The 12691-nt window shown below is 40.4% G+C and overlaps 1 protein-coding gene across 1 annotated transcript in view; it reads left to right on the forward strand.

The window, feature by feature from the left end:
- The window catches only part of LOC125117959 (Nance-Horan syndrome protein-like), a 28671-nt gene extending 24700 nt beyond the window's left edge, over window positions 1–3971 (forward strand). Inside the window, exon 3 of the mRNA XM_047764151.1 lies at window positions 3514–3971. Within this exon, the coding sequence (XP_047620107.1) occupies window positions 3514–3773 (260 nt within the window). The 3' untranslated portion in view covers window positions 3774–3971. The remainder of the gene's footprint in view (window positions 1–3513) is intronic.
- The last annotated feature ends 8720 nt before the right edge of the window (window positions 3972–12691 follow it).

The raw sequence follows: 12691 nt of genomic DNA on the forward strand, positions 1-12691 counted from the left end.
AGTGGCTCACACTTGATCCCTGGCTCAGGAACTTCCATATGCTGTGGGTATGGCCAAAAAGAAAGAAATGACACCAAAAGCTCCGAGAAGAGAGTATAGGCAAAACATTCGCTGACATAAATTGTAATGATGTTTTCTTAGATCGGTCTCCCAAGGTAAAAGAAATAAAAGCAAAAATAAACAAAAGGGACCTGATCAACTTACAGGCTTTTGCACAGCAAATAAAACAAAATGAAAAGAAAACCCATGACTTGGGGGAAAATATTTGAAAGTGATGTGACCAACAAGGGCTTACTTTCCAAAATATACAAAGAGCTCATACAACTTAATATAAAAAAAACCCAATTGAAAAAAAAATGGGCAAAAGACTTAAATAGACATTTCTCTAAAGAAGGCATTCAGCGGGTACATGAAAAGATGCATATCATTGCTAATTATCAGAGAAATGAAAATCAAAACTACAGTGAGGTATCTCCTAACACATTCACAATGGCCATCATCAAAAAGTCTACGTGCTGGAGAGGGTGCGAAGAAAAGGGAAACTTCCACACTGCTGTGGGAATGTACATTGGTGCAGCCACAATGGAAAACAGTATGGAGATTCCTTAAAAAAAACTAAAAATAGAGCTACCATATGATCCAGCAGTTCCACTCCTTGGCATCTATCTGGAGAAAAAGATACGTGTACCCCAATGTTCATAACAGCAGTGTTCGCAAGAGCCAAGATATGGCAACAACCTAAATGTCCATCAACAGATGAATGGATCAAGAAGATGTGGTATAGACATATAGTGGAATACGACTCAGCCATAAAGAGAATGAAATATTGCCACGTGCAGCAACATGGATGAACCCAGAGATTATCAGACTAAGTGAAACAAGAGAAAGACAATTTTATATGATATCGCTTATATGTGGAATCTGAAAAAAATACAAATCCACTGATTTACAAGACAGAAACAGACTCACAGACATAGAAAACAAACTTAGGGTTCCTAAGGGGAAAGGGGAGGAGGATGGGTAAATGAGGAGTATGGGATTAACAGATACATACCACCACATATAAAACAGATAAACACCAAGGATTTACTATATAGCACGGAGAACTATATTTAATATCTTGTAATAACCTATAATGGAAAATACTCTGAGGCTACACACACAAGCTAACACAATATTGTACATCAACTATGGCCAAATTAAGAAAAGTTTTTAAAAAACTGAGGAACACTGGCTATGCAGGCAGTTTAGCAAAGACCATCTATGGGGGGATGAGGTCTTTTCTCTGCTTGTGAATGGGAATCAACATTTGTCCAGAGAATCCTAAGCAATGGAAGATGAGAAATACTGGCACAGACAAAGCGGGCAGCTGAGGCAGGGAGGCCCACAGATAAGCCAGTCAGACATGGAAAGAAGTCAGAAAGCTCAAGAGTGCCCAAGGACTGGTTTCGAGGGCAGCCCAGTGAATACAGCAAAGGGGAAAGGGGCCACGGAGGCCAGTGGAGACAGATGACAGGACCCACAGAAGGTCCTGAGAGCAGCAGCACTGACTACACAGTGCATGGCAAAGAGAGAGGTTTCAAGTGTGTTCTATTGCCATGGGCCAGACCTTGGGGAAAGCATTAATTTGTTCTTTCTTTCAGTCACTGCACATTTATTGAGAACCCTCTACGTTGCAGGCACGGCAGAGCACCGTGCCGAAAAGCTGACCATATCTCTGTTGTCCAGGGGCAGACTTCGGGTAAAAGAGGCCAATATAGACATCCCGATTTTTATCAACACAATGACAGAGATGAAATAAGCACTGGTTACTACCAGGCCTTTAGAGAAAGAACATCTGATGCCACTGAGAGTGTCAGTGTAGTTAGCTCTGTTTCCTTACACCGGTAAAAGAGCAAGTAGTTATCTTATGAGTAGCCAAATAGTCTGTATTATCAAGGTCCAAAGAATTAGAATGTCATAAAATATAAGTATCATCAAATACTATCAAATCCAAGCAGTCTTGCTCTCATGAGTGAAGAATGTTTGAACCTTCCAGAGTTTATAGGTCAAGGATTGGTCAAGTGCACAAGAGGGCCTCTATCAGTGCCTGCTTTACATAGTTGTCAACATGATGCAAAGAAGAGCTTTTGCAGAGTATCTGAAATGTGTGGCAATTGCTCAATAAATATTGGACATCATTATCATTGTAGATGTGCTGAGTAATGGCGACTTTAAACAACAGAAGGCAGATTAAGACATCTTCTGCTGGAGTTCCCGCTGTGGAGCAGAGGGTTAAGGATCCAGCGTTTTCTCTGTGGCAGCATGGGTTCCATCTCTGGCACAGTAGGTTAAGGATTTGGTGTTTCCACAGCTGTGGCGTAGGTCACAGCTGCAGCTTGGATTCAGTCACTGGCCCAGGAACTTCCATATGCTGCAGGTGTGGCCATAAATTTGAAACAAACAAAGACATCTGCTACACAAATTTGTATCTTGGTCATATCGAACAAGGAGGGTCACAAGATTTCAGGCCCTGGACATGAGTGTGGGCTGGGTTTTGGCAGGCAGGGCAGACTTTGGTGTGGCCAGTATGTCAGGCAGGGTGTGCTTTAGGGCTCACCCAGAGCGAAATTGTGCTCTCGGTATCTCAGCGATTCTTGTTTTGAAGTCAGTACCACTTCATCCCATACCTGGACAGAGGTAGCTTTATCCCTAAACTGTCAGACAACTGTTGTCATTGGGATTCCTTTAACTTTCTCCCATCCAAGGACTAACCCGGCCTGACTCTGCTTAGCTTCCGAGATCTGACGAGATGGGGCACGTGCAGGGTGGTTTGGCCATAGACCCTTTACCTTCTCTAGGAGCTCGGGATTTGAAAGCCATCTGAGTGCTGGGGGTGACAGGGCTGTGATGTTGTGCTGGTCATAGGCTCTCTTTTAAAAAAAGTAATAAAGAAATAAGTAAGGCCCTAATGTATAGGACTCACCAATTTCTGTGATATAAATATTCCCACCACAGCCTGTTTCAAGCACCTAACAGTTTAAAAACCAGCTCACAAAATTCCTGAACACATAGCAATCCACGGCCCCGAGCTGTGAGCTGGCTCCATCACCCACTGGGTGGCTGTGATCATCTGTCCCTACCACTTCCTGGCAGGCTCTGGAGGGTCTGTGGCTGCAGTCCACCCCAGGACTGTGTCCGCACATCTTGCAGTACTGTTCTAGATTTCTCTGCTGTTGTTCATCTCGTTTTGAAATGAGGCGCGTTGAGAAATATACGAGTTTTTCCAAACTCAGAGTGAACCATCTTGTACAACAACTATGAGGTGGGCCAGCGAAATGGAGTTGTCCAACGTCCTACTCACATGCATTCCAAGTGTAGTTCAGAACCGTTCTGAAAATCTTATTTGGTATGCAAATGAGCTAGATTCGCTAAAAGTCACTTTTTTCTAGCCTTTTGCTCATCCTCCCAAGGGGGAGAGAGAGCGCCAAGATGCCAAGTATGCTTCTGTATTATTGCTTTTTCTGCCCCCAGAACACCGGAGCCGGAGTGATCGACGGGAGCAGAGAGCTGCTGCTCCCCTTTCCGTAGCTGCTCCCCCACTGCCTGCCTACCCCCCAGCCCACAGCCAGAGGAGGCGCGAAGTTAAGGACCGGCACTTCTTAACGGTGAGCTCGATGGCCAGGCGGCAGCCCTGTACCTGCTTGGCAGGGAGTATGAGTGAGTCTTGGGAGTCCGTTTCCCTCCTACTGAGGGAAACTGGATGCCTGAAAGAGTTAATCGCGGGCATTTGAAAACTGCTTTTTTTTTTTTTTTCCCATTTCAGTCCTGAAAGGAATCCCTCTTTTTGGGGGGAAGAGAGCAGGAATACAGATTTTTTTAAGTTAATTGGCTGTGCAATGTAGTAAAGCAATAATAGTTAAGGACTCTAGTATCAGGGGAATTAGGAGTATGGGATTAAGAGATACATGCTACTACATATAAAATAGATAAACAACAAGGATTTACTGTATAGGACAGGGAACTCTATCAATATCTTGTAATAACCCATAATGGAAGAGAATCCGAAATGAGGCATGTTGAGAAATACACTACTTTGATATATATATATATATTATATATCAAACTGAATCACTGCTGTATACCTGAAACTAACATCATATTGTATAAATCAAGTATACTTTCATTAAAGAAAATCACGGGGAAATTTGCTTCAAATCCTAATTCTTCTGTGTACAAGCTCAAAGATTAATGGCAGGTTACTTACCTTCTTTACCCCCGGTTCCCTCGTTCGTAGTATGGGGATATGAGTAATACCTGGCTATCGGGTATTAGAGGGTTTGAGGGTTAAGTGAGATGAGGCATGGGAAAAACTTAGCATGACGCCTGGCATAGCGTAAGACCTCAATAAGTGTTCACTGCTACAACCACTCCTGTTAGGATGAGTCAGGGGATAGCGCAGCTGAGCTGGTGGGTAAACTGAGAAAGAACTTACTTGATGTGAAAAATTACCATTGGAAGATGAATCATCTCATAATTTAGTGTTCCCTGTCCTATAAGGGAGGGCAGTTCTTCTGAGTAACCAATTACCAGAGTGATGTTATCACCACTGGTGCTATCAGCCTTGCCTGGGTGGGTGTGGCTGTAACTCACCCCAAGCCCCCAAGTATAGATCAGAGATGATGAAGCTCAGAATATCTGGAAACACCATCACCCCTGGTGTGTCTTCTGAGGCCTCAGTGGGGACAGGTGAGCACTTTGTGGCTTTGAGTAGGGCCTCATTGAGCTTGAGGGAATATGGTTTCTCAAGCCAAATCAACCCACACATCCTGCCTGAAGGCCTGGATCCCCACTTCCTTGTCATGTCAGTTTGAGACCCAAAGTCTAAAGAAGTTACAGTAGTGTGGGTACAAGTTGAGGGATTTGAGACTAAGGTTGTATGTATGATTATAAACGCTGTACCCCTGTGGTTTGTGGAATATGCAAATTAGATGCAAAAAACTTGGGTAACATGATGCAAAACATCCAGCTGGAAACAGATTTCATCTAAATGATTCTCACGATATAACATCTAGATAAAACAGTACTGACTGGACAGTAGGCTTCATGTCCTTCAGGCTCATCAAGTGTCTACCAGGTGCCATGTCATACTCACCACACTGCTGCAGTGTAGCTCAGGGATAGGAAAGGAAGGTAAGACCCTCTTAGGGCTTTCTAGGTCTTTATATAGAGCAGTTACACATGGTTGTGATTTGTCACAAAACCCCCTGCTCAACAAAGTTCTTATTAAGCTCAAATCTGCTTGCTGATGCATTTGCTTTTAATGAGGCATTTTCTGCATAAAAATGCTAAAAATATTTTCCCATTCATTATAAGATGTTTTGTGGCTCATTAAGTTGGTTTTCTTGTGGGAGGAGGGAGGTGGGAGAGAAAAATATTGAGTGGGCATTTATAGAAATGACATAAAAATATTACCCTTTGTCTTAATCTGCATAATTTTTAATAATGTCTAAATACAAAAGTAAGACCATAGGAAAAGGCTTAAAATAATGAATAGCAATGAGGGTGCTTCATTTACCTATAAATATTAATAAGAGATCATACTTATGTAAACCAGAAAATCTGACCCATCTCAATGATATTACGTAGTATTTCCAAGTAATTTGGGGAAATTTTAAATGTTTCATTTGTTTGTTGAGTTTGGGTCACCAAGGTCATTGGAAGATTTTCCATTCCAGTTGTATCCCTCAGACCTGGAGCTGACTCAGACTAGAACACAGTTCTATACATTAAGCTTGCAAGGGCTGTATTCCACTACAAGAGAAAAGGGTATCGGTGTAGGGATAGACAGTTTCGTAGACAGCAACACTTCTTTCATCTATGATACTTCGGTAAAGCCATTTTTTCCCTTTTAGAAAAGCATTCATAATGAGATTCTGATATACAATCATCCACAATTCTGCAAACTGTTATACTATACTTTGGTCAATAAAGGCATGGACTGTGAAGCCAAACTGCCTGGAATTGAAGATCAGCTCTACCATTTACTAGCTCTGTGACCCTAGACAAGTTCATCATCTCAGTGTCCCGAGGATATTAAGAGAGAGTACCTCAAAAGTTTGAAACAAGGATTAAATGTGTTAATTCATGTAAATGGTACCTAATGCATAACAAGTACTTAGTATGTATTGCACATCATCATCATTATTATTGCAACTAGGCAATCAAATTCCTCAGGTATCAGTGATATAGTGATAAGATCATGGGTCTAACTAGGTTTAAATCCCAGCTCTGTCAGCTGAAAATTCAAGGGGTCTCCCAATTAAAGCCTATTTGGAAGGCCTCCCTCATCAAGGGTGGCAAAGGAGGTGATTTTAGGCCCAAATGGTTCCCCAGGGGAATTCTACTAAATCTTCAAAGTCCACAGAATCCCAATGTGCCATATATTGTTTCAGCACATTGAAAATATAGAACTTCCCCATTTCTTTTGTGAGCCTTTCCTCCAAAGGTTTGACCTAAACCTGATAAAGACAAGAAGAGAGGGAGGGAGGGAGAAAGGACAGACCAATATTGACTCATGATTATTGTTGCAAAAATACTAAATTAAATGTTAGCAAACAGAATACAGTATCATATTAAGAAATTAATATACCATGGCTAAATGGGATTTATTCCAGGAGTGAAAGGTTGTTTCTATTAGGAAATCTAGTACCTATCATATACTACATTAATAGATCTAAGGAGGAAAAATTCTCATAATATCTGCATAGATGCTGGAAAGGCCTTAAATAAAACTCAGTACCTATTCTTTATAAAAAGACTTGAGAAAATAGAAATTGAGTGGTACTTCATCAACAAGATAAAATATATATGCCTTAGCCCTAAAGTCACTATCTTACTTAATGGGGAACATTAGCAGCATTTCCTCTAAAATCAGGAACAAGACAAGGATACTCACTATCTCCGCTACTAATTAGCATTATATTAGAGGGATTATTCAATGCAGTTTGGCAAAATAAATCAATTACAGGCATAAGAATTGGTTAAAAAAAAAAAGAAGTAAATCTTTAAGGTGCACTTAAAGGTGCAAAGAAGTTGCAGACGATGTGATACTATGCCAGGAAAATCCAAGAGAATCAATGATAAAACAAATTAAAACAATAAAAGAATTCAGCAAAGTCACAGGATATAAACACACAAAAATCAATACCCTTCCGTTACACAAATGATAGACATTTAGAAGACTTGGTAGTATAGAAAGCTTCATTTACAACAATAACAAAGAAGATTAAGTACTTAGGAATTAATGTAGCACAAATGTGCAAAACCTTTATTAGAAAAACTTGAAAGCATTCCTAAAAGACACAAATTAGACTTTCTCAAATGGAAGGATCCCTGTTCTTGGATATAATGATGCTGCACTAAGTTAATTTATAAATTTAACACAACCTCAATAAAAATTACCAATAAGCTTTTTAAAAAATGGAGTTAGACTCATTGATACTAAAGTTCTTGTGGAAAAATAAACACACAAGAATAGCCAGGGGGAATCTGGGCCAAGATGGCAGAGTACACCAAATCCACAATTATCTGTAGAACAACCATCGAAGAAAAAGACTGAAACCTACTAGAAAAGATTTTCAACAACTAAAGACATAAAGAAGGAACCATAACAGGATGTAGGAGGGGGTGGGCTTGTAATTTAATCAAGTCCCATACCCACTGGTGGCCGACCTGGGGCAAACTGGATAATAATCATAGTACAGAGGTTCTCCCACAGGAGTGAGAATTCTGAGCCCCATGCCAGGCCTGGGGGTCCTGCATTGGGAAGACAAGCCCCAGAACAGTTGGCTTTTAAGGCCAGTGGGGCTTAATTTCAGGACTCCCAAAGGACTGTAAGAGATAGAGACTTCACTCTTAAAGGGCATACACAAAACCTTATGTGCACCAGAACCCAGGGCAAAAGCAGTAATTTGATAGAAACCTGGGCCAGACATACGTGCTGGTCTTGATGAGTCTCCCAGAGAAGTGGGGGGCAGCTGTGGCCCACCTTGGGACATACAGACTTGCAGCAGCCATATTTAGGAACTCGTTTTACCCTCTGGAAGCAAGTACTAGCAGGCAACATTAGCTTGTTAGCATCAAGACCTGGCCCCACCCAACTGCATGAGGGAACCAGTGCTGGGAGGCTTTAGGCCCAACAACTAATTGGGGAGAGACTCCACCCATCAGCAGGTAGGCTGCCTAAAGACTTCCTGAGCCCACAGCCACCTACAGTCATGCTTCTACACACAGCCTTGCCCAGCAAAGGGCCCAGATACAGCTCTGCCCACTAGTGGGCAGGCACTGGTCCGTCCCACCAGGAAGCCTATACTAGCCTCTAGACCAGCCTTAACCACCAGGGGCACACACCAGATGCCAGAAAATGACAATCTCAGAGCCTGAAGACCCAGCCAGCTTACAGCAAGCCAGACCTCTCCTTGGGACCAGCTGGATCTGGGTCCTTCCCACTAGGAAGCCAACTCAAGTTTTGGGACATCCTGGGTCCCATAACCAACAGTGTCAGCACCCCCACCCACCAGCAGTTTGACACCAGGTCTGAGATCCCAGGGCCCTACAGCCAGACTCCAGGACTCGGCTCTGTCTGCTAGTAGTCAGCACTAACTACAGGGCCTGGTATCACCCATCACCATGAGGGCAACAGCTCCAGAGTCTGGACCCTGATTCTGCTCACTGGTGAGCCAGCACTTGCCCCAGCTCCCTGGGGTTCTGCCGTCAGCCACCTGATGACCAGGCCCCGCTAATCTGTAGCCAGCAGCATCTACACAAGGCAGGGTATAACAACCAACCAGGCCAGGGGCCAAACAAGCCTATCAGACCACTCACATAATCAGCCACCACAACAGAAGGACCCACATCCCTCTTGGGGGAATCCTTAGAGCATATAACTTGGCTGACAAAAGGGGAATGTGCTGCTGGGACACATAGGACTTGTCCTACAGAAGGCCACTTCCCCAAGGTCAAGAAACATAACTAACCTACTATATACAAACAAATACCAATAGCAACTTAGACAAAATGAGGCAGCAGAGGAAACTGTTCCAAATGAAGAAACAGCCAACCCCAGAAGAACTAAGTGAGGTGGAGACAGTCAATCTACTCAAGAAAGAGCTCAGAGTAATGATCATAAAGATGATGAAAACTCAGGAGAAGAATGGATAATCACAAAACAAGAAGTTAGAGGTTTTCAACAAAGAGCTAGGAAATATAAAGAACAGCAAAAAAAGAGATGAAGAATACAATAACTGAAATGAAAAATGCATTAGAAGGAATCAGTAGTAGACTAAATGATACAGAGGAACGGATCACTGAGTTGGAAGATAGAGTAGTGGAAATCACTGTTGCTGAAAAGAAAAAAGAATGAAAATCAATGGGGACAGTTTAAGAGACCTCTGGGATATCAAACACACTAAAATTCACATTATAGGGGTCCTAGAAGGACAAGAAAGAGAGAGGGGCTGAGAACATATGTGAAAACCTAACAGCTGAAAACTTCCCCAACCTGGGAAAAGAAACTGTCACCCAAGTCTAGAAAACACAGTCCCATATAGGATGAACTCAAAGAGGAACACACCAAGACACACCATAATTAAAATGACAAAAACTAAAGATAAAGAGAGAATATTAAAAGCAGTAAGGGAAGAAACAAATAACATACAAATGGACCTCTCATAAGACTTTCTGCTTATTTTTCAGCAGAAACTCTGCAGGGCAGAAGGGAGTGGTGCAATATCTTCAAAGTGATGAAAGGAAAAATGTACAACCAAGAATACGTTACCCTCCAAGACTCTCCATCAGATTTGATGGAGAGATGAAATGCTTTACAGACAAGCAAAATCTAAAAAAGTTCAGGACCACCAAACTAGCTTTACAACAAATATTAAATGAACTTCTTTAGATGATAAAAGAGGAGGCCACAACTAGAAACAAGAAATTTACAATATGGGATTTCCCATCGTAGCTCAGTGGTTAACAAATCCAACTAGGAACCATGAGGTTGTGGGTTCAATCCCTGGCCTCGCTCAGTGGGTTAAGGATCTGGCATTGCCAGACATGGCTTGGATCCCGAGTTGCTGTGGCTCTGGTGAAGGCTGGCAGCTACAGCTCCAATTAGACCCCTAGCCTGGGAACATCCATATGCCGTGGCTGCGGCCCTAGAAAATATAGAAAGAAAGAAAAGAAAAGAAAAGAAGGAAGGAAGGAAAAAAGAAAGAAAGAAAGAAATTTACAATATGAAACAGAAAGAAAGGAAGGAAAGAAGGAAGAAAGGAAGGAAGGAAGGAAAGGAAGGAAAGGAAGGAAGGAAGGAAAAAAGAAAGAAAGAAAGAAAGAAAGAAAGAAAGAAAGAAAGAAAGAAAGAAAGAAAGAAAGAAAGAAAGAAAGAAAGAAAGAAAGAAAGAAAGAAAGAAAGAAAGACAGAAAAGAAAGAAAGAAAGAAAGAAAGAAAGAAAGAAAGAAAGAAAGAAAGAAAGAAAGAAAGAAATTTACAATATGAAACAGCTCATTGGTAAAGGCAAACATACAGTAAAGGTAGGAAATCATCCACACACAAAGCTAGTAGGGAGGTTAAAAGACAAAAGTAGTAAAATCATCCACAATGAGCGATTAAGGGATACACAAAACAATTACATATAAAATATGATGTCAAAAATAGTAATTGTGAAGGGAGGAGAGCACAAATGCCTGGTTTTAAAAATGCATTTGAAATTAAGAGAGCAACAACTTAAAATGATGATAGATAAATAGATAGACAGACAGACTAGCTAGCTGTATAAAAACTCATGGTAACCGAAAAAAATCTGTAATAGATATACACAGAAAAAGAAAATGGAATCCAAACATAACACTAAAGATAGTCATCAAAACATGAGAGAGGAGAACACAAAAATAGGGGTGGGAACACCTATAAAAACAAAAACAATTAACAAAACACAATTAAAATATATCAATAGTTACCTTAAATACCAAAAGGACATAAAGTGGCTGAATGGATACCAAAACAAGGCTGGATGGATACAAAAGCAAGACACATATATATGCTGCCTACAAGAGACTCACTTCAGATCTAGATATACACACAGAATGAAAGTGAGGGGATAGAAAAAGTTATTCTGTGCAAGTGGAAATCAAAAGAAAGCTGGCAAAGCAATATGTATATTAGACAAAAAAGACTTTAAAATGAAGACTGTTATAAGAGACAAAATGGGCACTACATAATGATCAAAGGTTCAATCCAAGAAGATATACCAATTGTAAATATATATGCACCCAACATAGGAGCACCTAAATATATAAAGCAAATATTTACAGACATAAAAGGAGAAATTGACAGTAACACATGATAGTAGGGGACTTTAACACCCAATTTACACCAATGGACACATCATCCACACAGGAAATCAATAAGGAAACAGACCTTAAATGATGCGATAGATCAAATGGACTTAAGTGATACAGAGAGAGCATTCCAGCATATACAGCAGAATAGACACTCTTTTCAAGTGCACACAGAACATTATCTAGGATAGATCACATGCTATGCCACAAAACATGCTTGGTAAATTTAAGAAAATTTAAATCATGTCAAGCATCTTTCAGACCACAATGCTATGGAGAATAGAAATCAACTACAAGAAAAAAAAAAAAAACCCTGCAAAAATGACAAACATATGCTGGCTAAACAATATGCTATGAAACAACCAATAGATACCCGAAGAAATAGAAAATGAAAATTAAAAAATAGCTACAGAAAAATGAAAAGAAAAACATGATGACCCCACACCTATGGGACATGGCAAAAGAAATTCTAAGAGGTAGGTTTATAGCCATTACAAGCTTACCTCAGGAAACAAGAAAAATCCCAAATAAATAACCTAACCTTACACCCAAAGTAACTCGAGAGCAAACAAAACTCAAAGTTAAAAGGAAAGAAATAAAAAAGATCAGAACAGAAATAAATGAAATAGAGACTAAAAAAAAAATAATGGATCAATGAAACTAAAAGCTAGTTCTTTGAAAAGATAAAATTGATAAACCTTTAGCCAGACTCATCAAGAAAAGATGAGAGAAGGCCCAAATCGATAATACCAGAAATGAAAAAGTAGTTACAGCTGACACCAAAGAAATACTAAAGGATCATAAGAGATCACTATGAACAACTATATGCCATTAAAATGGACAGCCTAGAGGAAATGGACAAATTCTTAAGAAAGGCATACTCTCCCAAGACTGAACCATGAAGAAATAGAAAATATGAACAGACCAATTACCAGCAATGAAATTGAATCAGTAATTTAAAAACTCCCCAAAAAACAAAAGTCCAGGACCAGACGGTTTCACAAGTGAATTCTACCAAACAGTCAGAGTTAACATGTATCCTTCTCAAACTATTCCAAAAAATTTGAGAGAACACTTCCAAAACTCATTCTGTGAGGTGAACATCACCCTGATACCAAAACCAAAGATAACCATGAGAAAAGCAAACTACAGGCCAGGAGCACTGATGAACATAGACGGGAAAATCCTCAACAAAAATACTAGCAAACCAAATCTAACAATACATTAAAATGATCATCTGCTAAGGATGCAAGAATTTTTCAGTATCCATAGATCAACCAATATGATACACCATATTAACAAAGCAAAGAATAAA

Source organism: Phacochoerus africanus, chromosome X (assembly GCF_016906955.1).
Source record: "Phacochoerus africanus isolate WHEZ1 chromosome X, ROS_Pafr_v1, whole genome shotgun sequence".
Taxonomy (NCBI): Eukaryota; Metazoa; Chordata; class Mammalia; order Artiodactyla; family Suidae; genus Phacochoerus; species Phacochoerus africanus.